The sequence below is a fragment of the Schistocerca nitens genome, chromosome 7 (genome assembly GCF_023898315.1).
Source record: "Schistocerca nitens isolate TAMUIC-IGC-003100 chromosome 7, iqSchNite1.1, whole genome shotgun sequence".
Taxonomy (NCBI): Eukaryota; Metazoa; Arthropoda; class Insecta; order Orthoptera; family Acrididae; genus Schistocerca; species Schistocerca nitens.
The window spans coordinates 616865462-616891604 of record NC_064620.1 but is presented as its reverse complement, the minus strand read 5'-3'; the positions used below and the strand labels follow the sequence as shown (position 1 = coordinate 616891604).

Here is a 26143-nt window from a genome sequence, read left to right as displayed (position 1 = left end):
TATCGTTCCTTTTTTGATGACTCTCTCGATCGTCAATACGGGTTGTATGTCTCTGCCCTGATACCCCCTGGAGTTCGCTTTCGTCGCCTCCTTCAACACCTTGATTTTTCAATCCCTGCAACCCTTAGAGTGGGCGAGAGCCACACGCCACCTTGGCTCCAGGCTCAGGTTCACGTTCACCTTGACCTCAGCTCGCTCCCAAAGGAGGTTACCCCCGGTTCGGTATACCACTCCCATTTTGTTGAACTTCATTCGAAGTTCATTAATATGACCTTCATTTATGCAGATGGCTCTAAGACCAATGACGGGGTCAGGTGTTCTTTTATTGTCGGGGTACAAAGTTTCAAATACCGGCTCCATGGCCATTGTTCGGTCTTCACAGCTGAGCTCTTTGCCCTCTACCAGGCTGTTCTTTATATCTGCCGCCACCGACATTCTGCTTATGTCATCTGCTCCGATTCCCTGAGCGCCATCCAGAGCCTCAGTGATCCGTATCCGGTTCACCCTTTCGTGCACCAGATCCAGCGCTCTCTTCAGTAGCTGGTGGACGACGGTTCTCCGGTTAGCTTTATGTGGGTTCCTGGCCATGTCGGTATCCCTGGGAATGAAGCTGCAGATGCCGCGGCCAAGGCTGCGGTCCTCCAGCCTCAGACAGCTTCTTGTTGTGTCCCTTCATCAGATTGTAGCAGGGTCATTTGTCGGCGCATTTTATCGCTGTGGCATGCCGATTGGGCTGCACTTACGGACAACAAGCTTCGGGCCTTGAAACCTCTTCCCGCGGCTTGGACGTCCTCCTCACGCCCTTCTCGGTGGGAGGAGGTAGTTTTGGCCCGGTTACGGATTGGACACTGCCGGTTCAGCCATCGCCATCTGCTGACAGCTGCGCCGGCGCCGTTCTGCCCATGTAGGCAATTGCTGACGGTCCACCACATTTTAACGTCCTGTCCGGATTTTACTACACTGCGTCTTGATCTTGGCCTGCCATATACTCTCGATGCCATTTTAGCGGATGACCCAGGAGCAGCTGCTCGCGTTCTTCGTTTTATCAACTTGACAAACCTGTCTAAGGACACTTGATTATGCTGTTTTTTTACACCTATGCCTGTCAATCTTTTATCGTGTTTTCCCTTTTAGTTGCTGTTTTAAACTTGTGCCTCGCGGTGCATTCCTAACGTAGTCTGGGCGCTAATGACCATTGAAGTTGTGCGCCCGAAAAAAAAAAAAAACCTCCCCCCTCCCCCTTGCACCTGTGACCTTTTTTTTTTTTTCGTCTTTGTCTACCCACACCTTTGCTACAGATGGGTCGCTCTCATCCTGGAGTCTTACTGCCTTTTAACCTAACCCAGCATATTGCTTTTTCATCCTCGAGGAAATAACTACTAGTCCTGAAAGTTAGAAATTGTATCCCTTTTACTGGTATACAGGGTGTCCTTTGAGGAATGGTCAGTATTAAGGGACATGGCAGGAATGATCATTCAAAGCATACAGCCAATAAATTCAGCTTCTTCTTCTAATATTTCGGCTGAATACCATCTGAAATTGAAAACAGTTTGTTATCTGTTTGTTAAGGGATTAATATGGGTCAGTTCTATGATAATCAAGACACATACAGTCCAGGAGAGATGCATAGAGCACCGCAGGTACACCTGTCTCTTACAACCTAATAAATCTGCAGTAGTGGAGCACTGTATGGACACTGGGCTCTCTATTGTGTACTATAATGTCGAAATTTTGGCCTCGACTTCATCTTTCAGGGACTCATCAGTGAAAGAAGCAATTGAAATTCAGTTGGCAACGGATTTAAGTAATAGAGATAGTGGCTTCATCTTGGACAAATCATGGAATCCGGCAATTTGTGTAATTAATTACAAAGACATTGTGGCGGTGCAGCTCTCTGTGACACATGGATATCACCATGTGGATTGACTGTGCAGCCATAGATTTAATTTCCATGCATATGTTACACCTCTTTGCTGTGTATCAACATCTCTGGCACCTTGTGTATCTTTGGCTGCATACGCATTGGTTCAGTACTAAAGTTTAAAAGGACGGAGCAATTGCGGGAGAGTTAGTTACCTTGGCTCACTCTGAAGATGGCTGTACAGTATTCAGCCGAAATATTAGAAGAATAAGAAGAAGAATTTATGCGGCTGCACACCCAAAATTTTATGGAACAGTCTTTATGCCGCGAAAGCATGAAGATGCACTTCTTCCGAACTATTTGTAGTACACCACCTCACGCTCTTGCTGTTGCAATCTTTAGTGCTACCAGGATTTCAGTTTTTCTGACATTCTTTCTGTCGTGAAAAAAATCATGCAGCGTGTGTATGATCTTGATCTTGATTATCATAGAATTGAGCCATATTAATCGCATAACAAGCAGATAACAAATGTGTTGTACTAACAGCAAACATGTAAATGATTGAATAAATGGGAACACAGTGGTAAAGTTGTCAATGAAAGCTCTGGAAGTAAAGTGTGTTCTTGCACATAAACAACAACAGTGATAGACATCTATTTGGAAGATGATGTTTCTTTCTTAATCTACTGATATTGCAATCACAGTATGAATGACATTATCATGAGAGCTGCAATCATTTATCTCCTTTGGGCAACCAGTGACAACTCGTTGGCAGTAACAGAAGGAGGGGTCACAAAGAATGGAAGGACTGAAATTCCCCCTCAGGCTACATTTACAACAAATAACTATCAGTGACTACTTTTTTTTCAAGTATCAGAAGATTTACAGACCAGAAAGAAAGCCAGTTAATATATCTGTGGTTTTCTTTATGGTTTGTAAAATCTTCTGATACTCCTTATAATTTTAATCTGGTGGAAATGATTGTAAATGCACATTAGGCTTCTGAAATTGTTAAGTTTTGCAAATAGCACATTTGCCTTGCAATAAAATCAGCATATAAGCTGTAAATTCTGTGTGCCACTTGTTCCATTGCTTACAATTGTAACAAAAGAGGAAATACATGGTAGCAGCTGTAAGACTTCTGTAATGGTAAGAGATATTTGTATAGTATCACACTTGCTATAATTGGACATTTCATATTAGGTATTTGATGGGAAAACAGATCATAAGAATTAGAACTTGATAACAGCAATATTGTTTGTGGCTGGTTGCTGTATTTAATTTACAATCTTTGTAATTGTTCCTCACTGTAAATATGACACACAAGCAAGCACACCTTGCATAATAGTCATTTCTGCATGAAGTGTGCTTGCTTGTGTGAATGTGGTGTGCATTACTTTCTGAAGAAGGCTTTGACCGAAAGCTCAGTGTGTAACAGAGTTTTCGTTATGCCTTTCTGCATATCATTGTATCATCTTTATAGTAATATTGTTGACATTCCAACCTGGACTTTCCATTGTTTAATTTCTTGACTATATACTTAGGTAATGACATGGTGGGATTCCACATTGAGGATTACTGTCTCAATTTCATCGACTGCTGCCAAAGGAGACTGGGTTGCCGTGTAGACAGAAAAGGACTGCTTGTTGAACATGGTGGCCGCACAGTGCTCGTTAGGCCCTTGCCTATCGGTATTCCATATGACCGGTTTGTCAAGATGGCCGAAGTTGCACCTAAAGTAAGTTGTGATGTGCAACATCATTCAGCTTTATTACAGATTACGTTAAAGTCTGAAATGTTATTAAATTTATTTTTACTTCCAGTGCCATCTTTCACTTCCTTCTTTATCCAAGCTTTTTTTCACTTTAGGACTGGATTTTCAATCTGATATGTTGCCTGTTTTACTGATTTACTAGTAATATTTCTGCGTGTCGCAAATAACATTGTCAGGCGGTATACACAAATGCAAATATGATAGAATAACTCAAGTTTTGCAACATATTTTGTTGTATTTTCTTTTTTACACAAGACATAACTTTCAGTTGTTTGATGTCTATCCAGCACCAATGTAGGAGAGAATATACAGTTGTTGAGATAGAATGTGTCAGCTATTCCGTCCCATATAAGTGTGTAAGAGGCTCAAGATTTCAGTATCGACAAATGTACCATCACCAGGTGTTCTGCTGCACTGAGATGTTGTAGTGGTACATGCTCTTATTGTACCTGTATCATATCCGTTTGTGGTCCATGTCAGTCCTGGGCAGGCATTGGGGGGGGGGGGGGGCTGGCATTGTCACTGGAGATGGTTACTCTATTGTGGGACATTTTTTTTTGTGGTTGTGTGCTGTGGTGTGATTTCTGAAATAAATACAGTGCTTGGTACCGTGCCTCACTAATGTAACATTTGTTCCAGTAATGAGATCATGAGATAGATGATCTACGTGACAGTACTGTCTCAGAAGGCAGAAGCTTATGCCACAGTGTGTTTGCGGCTATGACTATGTCTGTTGTAGCTGTAAGTGCGACAGAACAGGAAGTCGCTAAAAGTGACATCTACCTGTGCTGTCATCATCAGATAGGCTGCAGAAATCTGCATGCCCGAGAATTATGTCAATATTGGGAAAAAGTGCAAAATTATTGGAAATATTATGCCACAGTGCTTAAGATATAGGAAGATGTTCATTATGTAACTGCCTCCTGTTATCATATGGCAACTCCAGAGGGTGTAATGTGAATAGAACACCCTCTAGAAACTGGCAGTATCTAAATTCTCTGCTCCAGCAACACAAAGAGATGAATAGGGGCATATATTATGATAATCTTTCCATGGATCTGTGCATCTGATAAGGTCTGACTTTGAAATATTGTGGCGCTTGGTTTCTTTTGTCAGCCAATGAAACATAGACCTCTACCTTCAAGCCACCTGCTAGGATTGACCGTACCCTCACCACATTCCGTTCCCTCTGGTTTCCAAGAATAAAGGAGTGTATGATGAGGGGAAATATAACAGAGAAAGTACGTCCTGTAGTACTGCCGGTTGGTACACATTAAAGTAATGATACTATACTAGCCTTTGGAACTGTCAGTTACTTCATCAGGGAAGATTAAAAAGGAAAGGCAGCTTGCTCAGACTCCAGGATAAGATGGACCCACCTGTTGTGAGGGTAGACCAAGTAACATTCCAGAAGCTTGGACAGTATTGTAACTTTTACTCATACACTTGTCTATCAGTAGTACTACACATTTCACTTCCTGAAGGTAAATTTTGTCTCATAATTTATTAGTATTCTCAACTGAATTTCCCTTTTGATAAAAAGTACATCCTGTGATTGTCATTCCAAGAAGTCTGCTTGTAATGCAGTTCAGCAATATTTATTTTGCACAATTACAGATCATTTCAGTGCCACTAGTTTAATCACCAGTCTACTTTATTTGAGTGTGTCACTTACAGCGTTGGTGGTTTTTCCCTGTTTTTGTTATATAGGTACAATAATCATGTCAGATACATTCCTGTCTATAATTTAAGGTATCTTGGAGATCTCTGAAACAACAAAAAGCATTGTGCTTGTATATGTTCCAGTAGTTGCACCAGTACTAGGTATACTGAAACAAGCCTCAGGTCACGTTCATGGCACTTACTTTGGTCAAGCCTCTGCTAGCAGCATACAGAATGTTATTGCAGGGTTGATATCATTGTATGGCAGTATAGGTTGTGCAAATTGGCTTCCCATAATTTGGACTGAGCCATCCAGTGTAGCTAGTGATAATGTTTTCCTTTCTGTGACAAGTGGCATCTGGTGTTAAAATAGTGGTGGGGTAGCTGCAGTCTTTTAGCCTAGTGTGGCCCATGCCAATTCATCCATTGAACTATGTGTCATAGTGTATAAAACATCTTACTTGCATTCAAAAGAACAGTAATTCAGATATCAATCAGGCCATCGATATTTATGTTTTTTCATGCTGTCCCTAAACTGCACTGAGGCTGTTTCTTGAGAAAATATGCGACTAGTTTCCTTTTCCATCCTTCTACTACGTGTGCTGCTGCTTCTTCTGTTATTATCTCACAGTCAGTGGAACACTGAACCTGTTTTCCTTCCGTCCTCAGGTTCAGTCACATGTAAGTCTGTGGAGCCATCTGGCCACTCTAAGCAAGTGAAGTATTCATATCGAAGGTAGTCGCCCACCAGGGCATCTGTTCATGACTGGGTATTATCGTCCATCAGATGAAAATAAGATCCAATATCATTGTTAGCTCTCATCCTTATAGGCTCCAGTAATTGCAGTAGCCCTGGGAAACAAGTGATGTACACTGTGCTTCTCTGACAGAAACACTGGCACCATAACATTGGTCGCTTTGCTCAGTATTGGCAGGCTTGTAATTTGAAATGTGTGACAGATTAATAGAATTTGGGAATAGCTCTCCAGGCTAAACTGTAACTCATTCACAGTCAGAAAACTGTCCCTCTTTTCCTGGCTCCTTTCCTAGTGGGCTGGACAAGACTTTCACCAAGATGTGTGAAGTCATTGAGAATAATGTACCTGCCGGGTTGCCAGACGAATAGAGTAATCTCGTAGAGTTGTCGATGTGGTCTCAGAGGAGATCTGAAACCCAGAGGTTTTCGTAAGGTCTCTTCCAGGGCACAGTGGGCGCTGTGCGAACATATTTGGACACTCCGACCTTACCTGTACTGCTGACCCCCACCCTCACTCTTTTCCATTGTACGATATTCCCTGCAACCTCGAACTGATGCTACAAGAGATGTAGCAATTGTGACCCACTTTGTGATGAATGTGGCATCCTTCTGTCTACCACAGATTTGTGTTTGGGTAGTTCCATCCAGATGTGCTAGCTGTCCCATGTTCTTTTTTGTGGCTCCTGCTGCTGTGCATCAAACTTGTATAACATAAGTTTGCCACATATTTCCTGTGTTTCCCCACTGCAGTTTAGTCTATTTGGTGCCATGACAATACAAGATTTTCTTGTAAGTTCCATAGATTCCTTAATTTATGGAACAGAAGGTTTTTCCTAAGCTCTGATTTGTCACTTGCTTTGAAGGATTATTGCATTGCTGATACGTTTGAACAGTTGTAGCAGTGAAATGTTGTACCAAGTGACTAAAATTTTTACAGGTGATTTTGTGTGTTCTAGGTATTACCTACAAACCAGAAATTTGTTTTGGGAGTAGATCGTCTTGATTACACAAAAGGCCTTGTGCACAGGCTGAAAGCATTTGAATTACTACTGGAAAAATATCCAGAACATATTGAAAAGGTAAGACAAATTATGAATGGCATGCATATAATCATATCACATACAAATTTCCTTGACTTAAGAGAAATGTGCAGAAAGTCAATGCTGTGGCCTAGTTCCAGTAATGTTACTGGATAATTTCTACCATTCTTTCAGATAGAAAGCCACATTGTAATGAACCCCATCCTCTTCTGCATATATGCCCCCCCCCCCTCCACTCCCCCTTCAAATATTGCAATTTTAAGAAACTAAAATATTTTGTCATGCACCGGTAACCATCTTTCAGTGTCAAATATGTCATTATCATTATTACCTTGCAGCTCTTCCTATAGTTAAAACCAGTTTGAGAGTAAAGTGATGGTTACAAGATTTGGAAGGCGCAGTTTCAGACAGACAACTGAGGTCAAACGTATCTGCTGTGTTAGGAAGCATTGTCATACAGAACACAAGGTGACAGCTTTGTTTGAGTTTAGGTTTGGTGTAATTATCTGTGATGCACCTGTTCATATTGTTTTGAAAGTATATCTGTCTGCAGCATTCTGAAGTCTTTTTTCTGTTAGTTACAGCTGACTGCACTAGTCTAGATTGGTTGACAAACTACTTAGTGAGGGTACTGATTTTTTTTTTGGTAGAGTGCCAGCTGAAAGAAGTTGCCAAACTTCATGAAAATGATAAAGCTAGGGAAAAGACAATATGCAGCAGCCTTCATAAACAAGCAGATACTGATAAAATGCAAAGAGAAGAGAGGTGTCCGAATGATCAGAAATTTTCATGACTGTGTGTTTGGAGCCCATAAACAAAATAAAAATGATTTTATGTTGCATATACAGACCTCTATTGGCATATTAAAATAAAGCAGTCTCAGATGTGCTCATATGCCTTTGTTAAAAAGTTTTCAATCCAACATTTCAGCTGTAGGTGCTGAATGCTGTGTTTTTCACAGTGCAATCTCACTATCTGTTACATTTATTACTTTAAAAATAAGATGTAGATCAGATACGTATATCAAATATAAAAAAAGTAAGCACGGAAAAATACTGAAGAAGTTTTGGTATCACATGAGTGTAAGTGATATAGTTCCATTGTTTGTCCTTTGCACCTATGTACTAATGCATGCAAAAGCACTGGGAAGTGCATAATGATAAGTATTCTTGCAACAGAGTCATCATCATCACAGGTAACATGAAAGGATCTGTGTACTGACCCTTCCATCTAATCTGCTTCATACTTCATGTGTATCCCAATTTTACTCTTTACAAGCTTCTCATTTCTCATATGTATCCTTACTCTTAAGCCCTACAGTGTATGCAGATTTTCTGATTACCATTCATACTGTATTAAGTTCTTCAAAATGCAATAGATGATCTGTGCTCAGATACTCTGTAATGCATGATTTTCTATAGGAAACAGTGAGATATGAATTAGTCATGCCATTCTAATGTTTTTTCATCTAGTGTATCTTCTTTTCCACTTTCCTTTCATGCTAAGAAATGAATGTAAAACAAGGCAGTAAGATAATGATTTAATAAAACATGTTTGTAACCCCTAAAATGTGTTTTCTTTTCTAAATGATGGAGTTGGAGAATTTGATTCTCAGGGAAGACCGCTACTGATTTTTGTGTATGTGTGTGTGTGCTTATGTGTGTGGGCGTGCATGTGCTAGCTTACATAAAGTGGTATTTTGTGAGAGGTGTACCCTTGAACATATTTCAATGCATCTGTTGCCCTGAGTAAGTGCCCCTTCTTTTATAATGTAAATATGTTTCCCAAAATGGCACTGTGCCTGCATTTTTCTTTGTAGAAATCAAACAATGGAAAATCCAGGATGGAATGTAACAATATTGTGAGAAGGAAAGTTGCTACTCACCGTATAGCTAAGTCACACGTAGGCACAACAAAAAGACTTCCACATTTAAAGCTTTCGGCCATTGGTCTTCATCAACAACCCCCCCCCCCCCTCCCTCCACACACACGTTACTTGCATTTGTGTGTGTGTGTGTGTGTGTGTGTGTGTGTGTGTGTGTGTCTGTTGTTGATGGAGGCCAATGGCCGAAGCTTTAATCGTGAGTCTTTTTGTTGTGCCTATCTGTCTATTGTGCCTATCTGCCTATTGTGCCTATTTCCCGAGGGCATGCAGCTTTACTGTATGATTAAATGATGATGTTCAGAAGGATGTAGGTTGCAGTAGGTACTGGGAGATGAAAAAGCTTGCACAGGATAGAGTAACATGGAGAGCTGCATCAAACCAGTCTCAGGACTGAAGACCACAACAACAAACAACATCTGCGACTCATCATCTTCGCTATATGGTGAGTAGCAACTTTCCTTCTCATAATATTGTTTCTTTGTAGAAACATATTTTAGGGGAAAAAATTAGGTAAAGAGCACCCACTGAGGTTAACACAACTGTGTCGAAACTTGTTTGATGTGTAATAAAAATTATAAATAATTGGCAGACAGTTTATTTTTCTGGTGCGCGCAAGTAGCCTATACATCTGTAAGTTACTGAAAAGGACTGCATTGAAACCACACAGATATTTACTTCATAAATAAGTTACTTTTCTTTCCCCAGCATATCTACTTTCGTGTAGAGCTAGTCATTTTTTTCACTCTCATAATAGCATGCTTTTCTAAACATTTAAAGTGAAAATTGTAGGTCTCTACAAAAGTTGCTTTAAAACATGATCTATTAAGTTACAAACATTTTCTTTTAAAAATAATATCTCCAGAAATAGTATGTAGAAAGCGCATATTATGAAACACATACTTTGAGAAAGGGAAAAAAAGGGGGGGGGAGGAGGAATTAAAGTTTTTTTAGAAAAGAAATTAAAACTTTGATCCCTGTTTTCATTAAGATGTATTCAATGTGCATGTGCTTATGCTCGTTATATTCTCATGCTGTAGAATATATTCAAAGAAAGAAACACTTTTTACTGGTGTCTGCGCCATAGCTTGGAAAAATATTGTTACTGAAAGTAATTCATGTAGAAAATTCACCATCATATGCCAATTTTTTTATCATAAAACATTGAAAACCACAAAAATGAAAATGTCTTCAACCATCACATGAATGCCGTGAAATGCTGCTATGAAACATACTATTTTATGCAATGAAACTGCAAATTCAACAAATGTGTCGCTGGTTGAAGTCACATGTGGCATTTCTTATTTGTCACTTTTTGATGGGATTTCTTTTAACAACACCAGATGCTTCACTGAGAAAAACAAATATTTAAGTTTTAAAATTCTTTGGTCTGTCAACGGAAAGAAACTACACAACAGTGTTGTTTGTGCTGTCCTTCATATTATGATGCAGATATGCTAAATTGCTTGCTTTTGGATACAAGAAAAATAAAAGAAAAACAAGTGATCAAGAATGGCAATATGATTATAATATATATGCTACATTTTGTGGAATTTGTACCCCACAATTAGTTGTCTTCGTCACTAAAAAAGTTAAACGGGGAAGTTCATACCCATGCAAAAGTTCAATTTTTGGTTTATTTAAATATGCAGACTGGTTGCTAAAGTAAAGAACGGTAGATTTTACTGGACTCTTCTTCATATGGTTAGTGCAGAGTTTGAAGCAGCCCTAAAAAGCAGATTCTAGGCGCAGAAAGTTGGCTAAAACCTTTAATTGACTGTAGTGAGGTTTTTGGAGTAAATCTAAGTGTATAATGAAAGTATAGGCTAATGGGAAATGCAGGGGGTGTATTTGCTGCAGTAGACAATAACTGAGATTGAAATTGAAACTGTATGTGAAATTGTTTGGATAAGACTCAGTGCTGAAGGTTGTTGTATACTTGTAATTCCATTTTTCTGTCTACCACCAGACCCATTCCTATATCTAACCGAAACCTTCCGAAAAAAAAAAAAAAAAAAAACCAGTTCACTAGTACAAATGTTTTCCAATCACACTATTGTTATTGGAGGAGATTCAAAATGTCAAACAATTGCTAAAATTACAGTTCTGTAAGTGGTGGATGTGATAAGACATCTTGCGAATTAGTACTCAATATCATCTCCAACTATTTAGAACAAATAGTTGGGGAGAACATGACAGAAACGTGTCATAGAATGACAACAAATAGACCTGATCTTTTTGAAGAGTTGCAATTTTTCTTTAAATACACTTATTTTAACACTTGACAAATTGATTCTCATTGAGATTTAGTAGTGTGCTCGCATGATTATTGTTGCATGGTAAACAATGTTAAGACTGCTGCTGCATCAATGACAAGCTGAAAAGAAACAATATGACCATTACTACATGTTGACACTGCTCTCAGCTGGCTCGTCTTCACTTACAGCGCACCAATGGAATAACATAACTACAGTCACTTCTACTGGTACTAAAAGATGCCAAAAGATATGATACAAAGAGTGGAGTAAAGTAATAGAATGTGATATGTTACGTAAACTCTCATTTATTTGCTTTGACTAATCTTCCCTTAAAGTAATATTACTGCAGTCACCCTAATTCGCCTTTTCAAATATAGATCCAAATTAGAGGCCATCATAGTGAACGATGGGCAGTTAATTACTGATACAAAGGTTATCAGAAGGAGTGATTATACCATAGTAGTTCTCAAGAAAATATTTCCTGTTCATTCATCAGTACAATCTCTCGTCAGAGTTTTGTCTCATGGAATTAGGTGAGAGCTCTGTCAAATAAAAAGTAAAAAGTAAACTTTGGCCAGAGAGCTCCCATAAATATGCGATTCAGGATCCTGGAGCATAGCCATTGGACTGTCGAGAAATTGTGGATGTGGAAAGCATGATCTGGCTAGGAATATGAATGCAGACACAGTGTTGTTCCATAGACTGTCAGCTCTTGGACTAGTTTCCTTCTCCTGGTCCCGGAATGTGGGTGGGAGCTTATATAGCTTCCTTGGGGCTTTATTGCTTGTACAGTCCTTTCTAAGCTTTATTTTCCCACACTTGACAATATGCCAAAAATCTATTAGAGTTGTGTCGATCTTTTGCAACTTAAGAAACAGTTTGTTTTCCACGACAATGCTGACGTGTCAAAAAATTGAAACCTGCAGCCCTATTTCTGGACACAGGGTGCTCTCACTCTTCCCAGGGCACATTCAGGTAGATAAACTAGGCAGTATCTTTATCTACAGTTTGTATCCCTCCAACTGAGGACTCCTGTTTGTTAAACTTGGTGTATTGTTCATTCAGCCTGCACTGCCATTTTGGATAAATAATAATGGTTGGCCAATTAATACAGTGTGCCTACTAAAATGATTTTCTTCACAAGGCATATTGATTCAAAATTATAGTAGATCTTATAATTAAAAATCTCCACATTTCAATAATGCTCTATGTATTAAAAGTTTAAAAATATGGGTGTGAGATTATGGAGTAATGAGACAACTACATGTAGATTTTGTCCAACATTTATCTGAGTTTGAGTCTCAGCCTGGTACACAGTTTTAATTTATAACATTAACTGGATAAAAATTTTCTAAAATTTCACCACGAGGAAAAACAGAGGATATGCACACAGGTGCTGAAGAGAATAAAAACTTTCTGCAGACCTTAGATAGGGAAGGACATGAGGCATAGGAAATTACTATAGACTATCAGCCAATACTCGCATCCAAAATTACTGTCAGTAACAAACTGTTCAAAGGGCCATGGATATTTCATTTAAACAATAGTTTTAACATATTGCACGCAAACTATTTTTAATGGTGTATTGTGAAAATGCACGGCACGAATCTGAGTTCAATGAGTAATAAACCGACCTTGGCTTTTTTCTTTGCTATTTGAGAAAGTCATTGCTTCTCAAAATGTATTGCATTTAGTTGAAACCTGAGTCAGGAAAGCCAACAATTTTGTCTCATATGAATGTTAAATATAGACACATTATGTATGGAACTGAACTGTTCATGCTGGAAAGCATCTCAAGATAGCCATCAGTACAGATTCAAAATATTTTATTTAGAAAGTGAACAATTCAAGTGATTATGGAGTGATGTTATGATCTAGTTTCAGTGACTAGTAGCAATCAATAATTGTTGGTGTGAGTTCACACTCTATAGTGTCAGTGGCACTGAATGTCAGATATTCTTCCCTGTAGTTTAAGTGACAGGGTACACAATCTTATTGTTGAGCAGTCTGATACAATATTTCGGTGTTGACAGTCTTAGGAGTGACTGTTCACGGTTTCATGACTCTCCTGCTTAGTCTGGACTTGTTCACAGCTGTGTTGATGTCACTGTTCATACAAAATTTGATGTCACCTGCCACGAGACCACTGCCAGCCACAGCATTCCCTCACACATGTCAGTGGCCACTTGTTCCATTCCCTTTAGGCACACGTTTGTAATATGGCTGTGGGTCACATGTTGCTTGTTCACTTAAAGAGGAATGATTCAGTGCTTAGCCAAATCATCATAAACAGTTTTTGAGAAAAGTTTAAGATAATTTATTTTATTCCACTATTGTATAATACATATTCTCTACAGACAAATACTAAGAAAGCAAGCGGAGGCTGTCAGACGAAACGTGGCTTCACAATGGATAATGTGACCTCTAGGTGCAATGAGGACTTTGCCTGTCTCAGCTTAAATATCTCATAGCAAGTATGAAAACAGGGTAGTTGTTATGAGGAGTAAAGAAATTATGTACAAAATGAAGTAAAAGATCATGCATATAAGGTAACAGGTAGTGAGTAGGCGGGTAGGTTAAGGATGTAGATATGTATCAGCTAATGTGTTTGTGACATGCAATTTGAGCACAACCATTTGTTCGAAGTTTCACAGTGTGTATCTTCTTCACACAGTTCACAGTTAGACATTCCATAAGTTCTAACAATCTACATCTACGTCCATACTCCGCAAGCCACCTGACGCTGTGTGGCGGAGGGTACTTTGAGTACTTCTATCGGTTCTCCCTTGTATTCCAGTCTCGTATTGTTCGTGGAAAGAAAGATTGTCGGTATGCCTCTGTGTGGGCTCTAATCTCTCTGATTTTATCCTCATGGTCTCTTCGCGAGGTATATGTAGGAGCGAGCAATATACTGCCTGACTCCTCGGTGAAGGTATGTTCTCGAAACTTCAACAAAAGCCCGTACCGAGCTACTGAGCGTCTCTCCTGCTAAGTCTTCCACTAGACTTTATCTATCATCTCCATAATGCTTTCACGATTACTAAATGATCCTGTAACGAAGTGCACTGCTCACCGTTGGATCCTCTCTATCTCTTCTATCAACCCTATCTGGTACGGATCCCACACTGGTGAGCAGTATTCAAGCAGTGGGCGAACAAGTGTACTGTAACCTACTTCCTTTGTTTTCAGATTGCATTTCCTTAGGATTCTTCCAATGAATCTGTCTGGCATCTGCTTTACCGATGATCAACTTTATATGGTCATTCCATTTTAAATCACTCCTAATGCCTACTCCCAGATAATTTATGGAATTAACTGCTTCCAGTTGCTGACCTGCTATATTGTAGCTAAATGATAAAGGATCTTTCTTTCTATGTATTCGCAGCACATTACACTTGTCTACATTGAGATTCAATTGCCATTCCCTGCACCGTGCGTCAATTCGTTGCAGATCCTCCAGCATGCATCTTCTATTCATGCCAGGCCTCTCTCGCTTTCCTATTTCTGTTGTCTTTCTATCTTGTAATTGTCAGACTGTGGTACTGATTGTTTCCTGTTACTGGATTGAGATTGTGGTAATCTTTCACAGCACCTATATTCCTGTAGTAATTTTTGTTCATTGCACATGCCCTAGTAATTTTTGTTCATTGCACATGCCCCGTTATGTTTTATAATTTTTACCATTAAGGCCTTTATTAGCATTGTGTGTGCTGCTGTCTCCCTATATAATACACTTGTATTTGTCACTGAAGTGGCAAAGAAAGTTGACTGTCTGACACTATTGTAATTCCTCCTGCAAGGGTGAAAAGTAAATAGCCAGGAAATGTGTACTACTTTTTTTGCTTATACTACATCCCACAATGACTTGCTGGTTTCAGCTTTTCATTTCCAGGTAGACCATTTTCACACCCAATGTAACATGTTTTGTCGATATAAAACACGTTTCATTTTTCTGTTTTCCGGTAACAACTGTCACAACAAAACCCTTCATCTACAATGCCCATCTTTTTTATCCTAAATTCAGTAATTAGAGGACAATGCCTTCTGATCCTCTTCGGTGGTCTTACCACGTTTCTTTATTCCCAAGAAGCTCCTTTGTGACGCGCGCACACAAACACACACACACACACACACACACACACACACACACACACTTCTAAAAATCTATGTATTGTATGAAAGTGAGTAGTGAACTGTGGGAAAAGATGAGAGTCAAAGTGTTAAATGTGCCATTGCACAAGAATACTGAAAACAAAGTGGACTGCCAAGACAGGAAAAGATAAGTCCTTTGCAGAGTTGGCAGAAATAGGAATGTATGGAAAAAACTTACCAGAAGATGGGACAGAATGATCGGATATGTTTCAAGTCAACACAGAATAGTTTCCACTGTGCTAGAGCAAGCCATAGAAGGCAAAATTTGTAGGAGATGGGAGGGAGATTGGAATATATCCCACAGTCAGTTAAGAACATGGAGTGTAAGTGCTACTCAGAGATGAAGAGCTTGCTACAGGAAGGATGTAGCAGCAGGCATCCATCATCTAAGTGCAGTCCCCCTTGACTTCACACCTCAATTTGTGTGACAAGCACTGGAAAACATGTAACTGCAGATCTTGAATGATGTATCATGGAAGTTGACATGATCACACTCAGGTGTGATTCAAGCAGAAGTCACCACCAATCACTGTGGAGGTAGATATATAAATTATCCAGCTTTGCTTGCTTTGAAAAACTAAAACTGTGCTACTTTTGCCATCAGATAACTCTAACCATTTATCTGTTACCATGCAGTAACGACTATTGTTCTTGACGTTGTAAAGACAAAATGTTAGAAATAGTAGGTATTGAAAGTACCTGTAGTTGAAGTCAAAATTTCAAGAGCTCGCTGTGCAGGCCCTAAAAAAATATCTCCCACTGCATGTTATAAAGTATTAGGAAGAAAATTACGTCGAACATCTGAATACAGTGCATCATAGGAAATAAGTACAGTTCGTGAACACTTACAGTGAAATGTATCTACCATCAGTACAAGTAAATGAAATGTTTAATGTGTTTATCAGGAAATATTTTCTCAGCTGCAGAAGTTGAGCAGTTAGAAGTGAACATTTTGTTATAGAACTAGTTAAGAAATGTAAAAGAATCAAAAACTCAAATCCCAAGCCCTATATCTGAGACATTCTCATGTCAAACAGTTCTTTGAACATTGTGCAAGACTTGTGAGATTGCAAGCATAAGGCTAGTCTTCCTAACTGTACACAGCCCACCAAACAGATATTTTTAACCATTAACAAATGGTCTGACAGGGTACTGATAATGTTTTGTGGGGACTTAAATACTGATCTTATAAACCTACAGCCAGTCGATGTGTGTCCTAGCAATGCTCCCATCAAGGACAGGACGTCATAGTGGAATTGCCATTGGCAGTCACTTTTGATCCAGTGGTTATACTGGCCACAAAGGCCAAATAATAGCAATAAAACTTCCTGTTCAAGTAATTTTATATAAAAAAGAACAATATTGCCAAAAGAATTGTGAATAGTTATTCCATTAGAATGTGTAAAACAGAATTACAGAAACAACTGTCAAAACTTGACTACTGACATCGTATTGTAGATTAGAAATTTAGTTCCTGCTTATTTCGTACACCAGTGTAATCCTAGATTCATGTTAAGGTAGGAGAGTGTATGTATGCACTGAAGTGGAGAGAAATGATGGTTAAAATCAGATTTGTTTAAATCAGTTACTGCAGTTTCATTTGTTATTACAACATTGAAAAATTGCAATATACACAAAATATAAAGTCAAAGGAAAGAGCAAAAGCAAAACTAAACTGTTTTGTTACTAAGCTGAAAGATATGAAAAGTGACAAGCTGAAACAGAAGGTATTTATTGGCCTTCAATTTCAATGGATTCTTACTGTGTGTATTAGAAGACATATGAACTAAGGATAAACAATGGAAAACATATGCACAGAACAGTCTTGTGTTACTGACAGACACTAGTTTCAACAATCATTGGATCATTGAAAACCCATAATTTTCTTTTGATGAGGCAATGTCACAGCATGAAAATTGTTTCTCGACTGGAGTGTGCGCATCTTACCACTTAACTTTCCAAATTGTGCTCTCATGTTTTAGTTGGTGTTTTCCTTTGGTATTTATTGTAGTTTATTTTAATCTTTTCTGCCTCCTTTTTAATTGAATCCAAATATCAAAAGATGTTTCTTCTAATATGATCAAAATTTTTTTTCTGATGACTGTCAATAGCATAGGTATACTTTGATAAATGCATGGTAAACACTGCGCTGTCTTACAGTATATTTGTTCACAACCAATTTTAATCATTGATCATCTTCACAGTGGAAAATTATTGTGATAACTTCACATGTCATACATGCTATTTAACATTGAAAAATGAAACCATCTGACAGTAGTAAGCGCACAGCACCATTGCTCAGATTTGGTTGTTGTGCCTAAGAATGGGTGCTGTGCACTTACTGCTGTCACCTGGTTTCATTTTTCAATGTTTTCTGTTTGCTTAAGCTGGTAATATGGTGTGAAGTATCTTTTTCTGCTGTTTGCAAGTCAGCTATGGCATCTTATCTGGTTAAGTAACGTGTATGACATTTGAAGTTGTCACAATATTTATCCACCGTGAAGACAATTCTTGATTAAAACCAGTAGTGAATAAATATATTGTAAGACAGCACAGTGTTTGCCATGCGTTTCTCCAAGTCTTCTGATTTATATTTCTTCAAAGATTTTTGAAAAATTAACCCGCATTAAATTACTCTTCGACTTTCCTGACACTAACTTGTTAAAAACTTTTCAGTCTGACTCGTTAAATGGGTTCCATACAAAGAATCACTAATTTGGTTTTACAAATAAGATTTCAACAATGTTAAACAGGAAAAGTTGTCCTTTAACATCTCCCTTACTGGGGATTTCAGCTGTGTAGATATTAAAATTTTATTTGGGAAATTAAGAAATTGTAGTACATGGCACCCCACTTGGATTGCTGTGGTTTCTGAAATGATTGTCGCTGTTCCTGCATGGTATATAGATGATCAACAAATTAAACTTGAATCTACACTTTGATCGACTATGAAATCATCTTTTTATGTAGAATTATGTCTCATCGACTTGACTTCAACATAAAATTGAACTCTGTGCATGCTTTCACCACCTGCTGCCTTACGAGATATTCTTCTGGAGTAATGCACCTTATGTCAGTCAGGCATTTATTCACCAAAATTGAGCATTATGAGCATAATTGGGGTTTTGTTACGGAATTTCTTACTGAAGTTTCATAAAAGACAATAGAATTCTTGCAGCTGCATAACAATACATAACTTTTTGATGCTATTTACTGTTTACTATTTGCAGTCTCAAATGATCTGTGGAGTAAATAATCACAATACAAAATATACAATTATTTTTATAAGGGGACTCACCGTATCTTTTTTGGTACAAAGCATAATTCTTTATTCTGGTGCAAACATATACATCAGTTGCCTGCAGTTATTGGGACATTCTATAGAGCATTTCAATAAATTATTTGAACAATGTCTGAGTAATACAACTGGGCATCTTGAAATCAACTGATAATCAGAAAAAATAAAGCAGTAGGTAGGTTTGGACACCATAGAGCTGTTGTGGCCTGCCTTCTGTTTATGAAAGGGATCACCCAGCCAGTTATAAGGAGCGTGCAGTATGACTTTGGTGGGATTTAATTTTTTTTCACTTGCTCAAACTAAGTGTCAAGTGTCAGAAAAAAATCTTAAGACCAGCCGAGGACATTTTTGTGTAGTCTTTCACACCTAGCCACTGTGTACATTGGGAATGGTATAGCACCCCCAATAGCCCTAACTGGATTCTCTGTCACGTGGCAGAACCAGGTGATAATTACAAATGAAGAAAGACATTTTATAATGTTCTACAAAACGTTTTATGGAATCACTGTGTGCTACAAATCTGCAGCGTACCATTCCATGATGACTCCCTCATATCTGTCCCAGTATCCAAATTCGACTTTTAAAGAGATTTATGCCCAGATGTATCATTTGCACCAGTGCCTACAACTGTCCTGATTGTTAACAGTCTACACATAAAGAAAGACGTAAAACTGCACTGCCACACACATAGGCAAAACTAGATTTATTCTAAAAATTTAGAATTGTGCAAATATGGGCTTCCATTTAAAAATAGTAATAACATAAGTATGATATTATCCAATAACAGAGATGCTGTCAAATCTTTAGAAAAAGGTAATGCGTAATCACCAAAAGCAACTGCTGTGAAACATCATATCAAGTGCAGTAAGAGAGTGCTGTGACAGTTAGTTTGGTTGAAAATCAAAGTAACTACATCCTGCAAAAAAAAATAATTCAGCTTCTCCTCTTCAAACTGATAAATCATTCTTTGACACAATTCATTCCCTGATTTATTCGTGTACAATTAATCACTGTGAAGGAGAACTTTTGGAGAAGTAAAACAAAGTATAAATGGAAGAAGATGTAGATGAAGATGAAATGGGAGTTGTGATACTGCGTGAAGTATTTGACAGAGCACTGAAAGACCTAAGTCAAAAAGGCCCTGGGAGTAGATAACATTCTGTTAGAACTACTGATAGCCTTGGGAGAGCCAGCCATGACAAAACTCTACCATCTGGTGAGCAAGGTGTATGAGACTGGTGAAATACCCTCATACTTCAAGAAGAATATAATAATTTCAATTCCAAAGAACGCAGGTGTCTGCAGGTGTGAAAATTACCAAACTTCACTTTAATAAATCATGGCTGCAAAATACTAACATGAATTATTTACAGACAAATGGAAAGACTAGTAGAAGCCGACCTTGGGGAAGATCAGTTTGGATTCCATAGAAATGTTGGAAAACGCAAGCCAATACTCACCCTACAGCTTATCTTAGAAGACAGATTAAGGAAAGGCAAACCTACAATTTCTACAGAAATCAGAAGGCAGTTCTAAGAGTCGAGGGACATGGAAAGGGAAGCAGTGGTTGAGAAGGGAGTGAGACGGGCTTGCAGCCTATCCCTGATATTCAATCTGTGTATTGAGCAACCAGTAAAGGTAACAAAAGAAAAAATTTGGAGTAGGAATTAAAATCCATGGGGAAGAATTAAAAACTGTGAGGTGTGCCAGTGAAATTGTAATTCTGTCAGAGACAGCAAATGACCTGTAAAAGCAGTTGAATGGAGTGAATAGTGTCTTGAAAGGAGGATATAAGATGAACATCAACAAAAGCAAAATGAGAATAATGGAATTTAGTCAAATTAAATCAGGTGATTCTTAGAGAATTAGATTAGGAAATGAGACATTTGGAGTAGTAGATGAGTTCTGATGAAGGTCGAAGTAGAGAGGGTATACAATGAAGATTGGCTCTGGCAAGGAAAGCGTTTCTGAGGAAGAGAAATTTGTTAACATCAAATATAGGTTTAAGTGTCAGGAACTCCTTTCTAAAAGTATTTGTATGGAGTGTAGCAATGTATGAAAGCGAAACATGGACAATAAATACTTTAGACAAGAAGAGAATAGAAGCTTTTGAAATATGGTGCTACAGAGAATGCTGAAGATTAGATGGGTAGATCACATAACTATTGAGGAGGTAGTGAATAGAATTGGGGAGAAGAGGAATGTGTGGCACAACCTGTCTGAAAGAAGGGATTGGTTGGTAGTACACATTCGGAGGTATCAAGGGATCACCAATTTAGTATTGGAGGGAGGCGTGGAGAGTAAAAATTGAGAGGGAGACAGATGAATACAGTAAGCAAATTCAGAAGGATGTTGGTTGCAGTAGTTACTTGGAGATGAAGAACCTAGCACAGGATAGAGTAGCATAGAGAGCTGCATCAAACCAGTCTCTGGACTGAAGACCACAACACCAACATTTGTATGTATTCATTCAAGGATCATCTCTCAACGATACAGGCTTTGTTGAGGTAATGCGGTGCACATTAGTAGATCAGAATGTAGAACATATAGCTTATTCTTACAAAATTTTCATTGTGTTTTCTCACATCCTCTCAAAGGCATTTGCAAATAATGGGCATATCATGTTTGTGTTAACATTTACATGAAGCTTTTGTCCTCTATTTAACACTGCCTTGTTTCTTGTGAAGTTTTCTTTTCTTTTGCTTTCTTCACACCTGCAACATATTCTGCTGTTTGTATCACTGTCATAATTAAATAATTTCCACTTTTGTCTTTGTCTGTATAACTTTCTAAAATTTGTTGCTTAACTTAATCTGCTACAAAATTTTCAAATCAACTTGTCATAGTCCGCATTACAAAATTTTCAAATCAGTTGTCATAAACTGCATTACTGACATTGACAGAAAGAGCAAAATGGCTGAGCAGGAAAGGCTAGAGGACAAATGAAAGACAGTAGAAGCATGCATGACTAGTGGAAAGATAAATGCTACTTATAGGAAAATTAAATAAACCTTTGGAGAAAAGAGAAGCACCTGTGTATGTATTAAGGGCTAAGATGGAAAGCTAGTATTAAACAAAGAAGGAAAGGCTGAAAGGTGGAAGGAATATATAGAAGGGCTACACAAGGAAAACGAATTTCAAGACAGCATTATAGAAGAAAAAGAGGAAGTAGATGATAATGAGACAGTGAGAAGACTGTGACAGTAGCCAACATTCCCGCAGACCTATTGAGATCCTTGGGAGAACCAACCATGACAAACTATTCCACCTGGTGTGCAAGATATGTGAGATTGGTGTAATACCCTCAGAGTACAAGAAGAATGTAATAATTCTAATGAGAAAGAAGGCAGATGCTGACAAGTGTGAACCTTATCAGTCTATAGTTTAGCAAACAATGGAAAATCCAAGATGGAATGTGACAGTATTATGAAAAGGATAGTTGCTACTCAGCAAGCAGAGAAGCTGAGTCACAGACAGATACAACAAAAAGATTGTCTAGAAGTAAGCTTTCAGCCCGCAATAGACAACATACACACTCATGCAAAAACAACTCACGCATACTTGACCACAGTCTCTGGCTCCTAAGGCCAACCGGAGTTGCATTTACATGAGTGCGTATGTTGTATATTTCCGATTAAGACCTTGTTGGCCGAAAGCTTACTTTCGGACAGTCTTTTTTGTTGTGCCTACTGCGACTCAGAATCGCCACTATATTGTGACTGGCAACTATCCTTTTCGTAATATTAGTTTAGTAACTTATGTTTTCAAAATATTGACACAAATTATTTAGATTTAGAGGAACTTTTGATAATGTTGACTGGAAATACATTCTTTGAAACTCCGAATGTAGCAGGAATCAATTACAGGGAGGCAAAAGGTTATATGTAGTTTGTAATGAAAGAAGACAACAGTTGTAAGTGTCAAAGAACATAGAAGAGTAGCATTAGGTGAGATGGGAGTGGGACAGAGTTGTAACCTTTCCCTGATTTATTCAGTCTGTATCTCTGTTATTTAATTGGATAGATTTTGTCAATAATTGATTGTTTTTGTTGTTATATTAGTCAATGTGTACATCTGTTAAGCAGTGAAGGAAACAGTTGAATTTGAAAGGTACTTGGAGTTTAGGGAGAATAAATGAAAACTTAAGAGATGTGACAGTGCCATTGTAATTCTGTCAGATACGGTAAAAGACTTGGAAGAGCAGTTGAGTGAAATGGTTATTATCTTGAAAAGGTGAATTTCAACAAAAGTTAAAAAAAATTATGGCATGTAACTCAGGTAAGTGAGGCAATGCTGAGGGAATTAGATTAGGAAATGAAACACTATAAATAGTGAATTACTTTTTTTATTTGAGAAACAAAATAACTGATCGTGTCCTAGGCAGAGAAGGTATAAAATTCAGACTGACAAATAGCAAGAAAAGCATTTCTGAAGAATAATTTGTTAACATCAAATGTAAATTTAATGCAGGGAAGTCTTGTCTGAAGGTAGTGTAGCCGTGTGTAGTAGTGAAGAAAAGAACAGAAGGTTTTGAAATGTGATTCTACAGAAGACTAGACGTGTAGATTGAGTAACAAATAATGAGGTCTGGAATCAATCTGGGGAGAAAAGCAATTTATGGAACAATTTATCTAAAAGAAGGGATTGGTTGAGAGAACACATTCTAGGGTATGAAGTAACTGTCACTTTGGTAATAGAGGGAAATGTAACAGTAACAATTGTAGAGGGAGTGCAAGGCTTGAATATGGTAAACAGGTTGAGGTGGATGTTGGTCATAGTAGCTACGGAGAGATGAAGAAAGTTGCACAGAACAGACTAGCGTGGAGACCAGTCCTCAGACTGAAGACAACGACGACCACCACCACCACCACCACCACCACCACCACCACCACCACCACCACCACCACCACAACAACCACCGACAACAACAACAACAAATTTCTGATGGCATAAGGTACCAGCAACATCAAGTTGCTTCTGCTGAATCCTATCCTGATCTGGAGGGTGTGACCCATATACACACATTTGCTCTCTCCCCATCCGACTGCCCCATCTGTCTTCATCATCATCATCATCATCATCATCATCATCATCATCATCTCATCCCCATAGACCCACAAGTCGCCGAAGTGGCGTCACCTAAAAAGACTTGCACCAGGCGACTGGTCTACATGATGGGAGGCCCTAGCCACACAACATTTCCATATGAGATAACATGCTGTGTGTGTCCTCCTTACCAAGAAATCCTTAGTCCGATCACAAATGTAATTTGATACCCCATAGAATCATACTTTTGTTAATAAACATTGTTGTGGTTCTGAGTAAAATGATTTTCAGAAGTCATGAAATACCGCATCCTCTTGATTAACTTGATCCATGGCTTTCAGGATGTCATACGAGAAAGGCTTATGTTGCGTTTCACATGACTGGTGTTTTTGAAATCCTTGGTGGTTAGTGTGGAGGAGGTCATTCTGTTGGAGTTACATTATTATGTTTGGGTTCAGAATATGTTGCAAGATTCTGAAACAGATGGATGTCAATGAAATTGAATGGTAATTTTGTGTATCTCATCTGATACCCTTCTTGTTGATGGGTGTGATCTGTGCTTTCTTCCATTCACTCCCCATAACTTTTGTTTAAAGAAATGCAAAGTACAACTTTGGTGCTGCTGACAGCCTATAAATACATCCAGATTTTCTAAGGGTTTTGTAAAAGTTTTTTTGATAAGATTCTGCTATGGCAGGCATTGAAGGCTTCACACATTGACCTCTTGACAGCCAAATGCATGTCATTTGGCATATCTCTAGCTCTTTGCTTTCTTTTTGCCCAGCACATAAAACACCTTTAAAATATTACTACAATAATCTGAACTATTTCGTTGGTTTCATAGTACTTCCCAGCCTACAAGGAATGTTTTAAATAATCTATTACTCCTATCGGCAGCTTAGCTTACACTTACAGATTAGATGGTACAACTTTCATGACATAAATTGGTCAGTTGTGTTATTCATCGATACTTGTCTCATTGTACCAGACAAGCCATTCCATGAGTCTACTAAGAAAATAATTTTGCTAAATATAAGATGTGAGAACATCGAATAAATACAACTGATGTTAATTAAGGATAGCACTATAGATATGTAGCACAGCATGTAAAACATTTTTGTTTAAAATATTCTCTGCCTTCTCACAGCATCAAATTGGAGTAAAAACTTGAACTTTCAATATTAACCTCCATTACTTTCATGTAAAGAAACTGTTGCTGTGATGGCTTTATGTAATGAATAATTAGCATAGGGTTTGTTGAATGTTTAGTCATGACATGATGCTGGCAGACACCGTGCCAGTGCTTGTGATGACAGTGGCTTCCATTGGAATGTAAATAACTTGATGAATTTCTCTGTAGTCTCTCAACAAATAAAGCCCTATTCCATGTACCACTTAGATTATCTCTGCCTGTCTTGGTTAAAGCTATTTTCCATTTATCTTCAAGAGAGAGTCCCAGTAGGTTGATGTGTGGGGAAGATTTTTAGTTCATCAAATATAATTTTTTATTAATTCATAAGCCTGTTCTCGGCAATCATTGACTTTCCTATGTCACTCTTCGTGATATACCATTGGTTTCCTCCACAGAGTTCGAAAACTGTTGATCGATTAACTGTTATTGTTGATTCCACTCTGAGGCTTTACCCTTAGCCAAAGTCTGTCCTTAACTGTGTACATTGTCTCTTTTATCTTCTTGAGGAGTTAGAAAATGATCTTAATGGCATGTGTGTCCATGGGCTCTATGTTCTTTATTAGATGTAGCTTCACAGGAAGGAAGGAGGATGATGGGCAAATTGTCTCTTGACTGGGACAATGCTAACTTAACGTATTGATTCTTATAGATGTTCTTTTCAAACAAATGCTTCAGACATTTTACCATGGAATCAGAGTGGAACCTGTTAGAAATGATTATAGCTCTGTGTACCAACATATCTAAAATTGTTCACTTCTGGTCTAGCTGATACAAGATATTGCTTTCTGATGTGTAAGTCAATCACCATCAGCGTGTGATAAGCGTATTGGCCAAGTTGCCCACCCAATTTATGTTAAAAAAATGGCAACTTGCCTCCTGTTACCATTTTCACAGTGAACTGGGTGTTTAGATGTGTGCTATTTGTAGCATCAAGGAGCTGCTGAAGATTTTTGACACTTAGTGAGATCACAAAATATTTTGTTAGTCATTTCATAAACTTTTCAACCATATAAAAAGTAAGTAGACATCATACTGTGATGGAAGAACTTAATAGTCTGAAGAGGAAAGTGATCTACTGACAAGTTCAATGCATTTTCCATGGTGATTTTGTGATCAGAATGTGTGAAGATAACTCTGAGATAATGACTATAAGCTTTATGGTGCATGAAATCAGGCTCCCAGCATTGAAAGATTACAGAGAAATTCACTGAGTTCTGATGA

The 26143-nt window shown here is 38.2% G+C and overlaps 1 protein-coding gene across 3 annotated transcripts in view; it reads left to right on the top strand.

The window, feature by feature from the left end:
- The window catches only part of LOC126195450 (uncharacterized), a 118214-nt gene that overhangs the window by 21293 nt on the left and 70778 nt on the right, over positions 1-26143 (top strand). For all 3 annotated transcript variants that reach the window (XM_049934079.1, XM_049934078.1, XM_049934077.1), the window contains 2 exons: positions 3406-3599; positions 7011-7133. In XM_049934079.1, coding sequence (XP_049790036.1) covers positions 3406-3599; positions 7011-7133 — 317 coding nt within the window. The remainder of the gene's footprint in view (positions 1-3405; positions 3600-7010; positions 7134-26143) is intronic.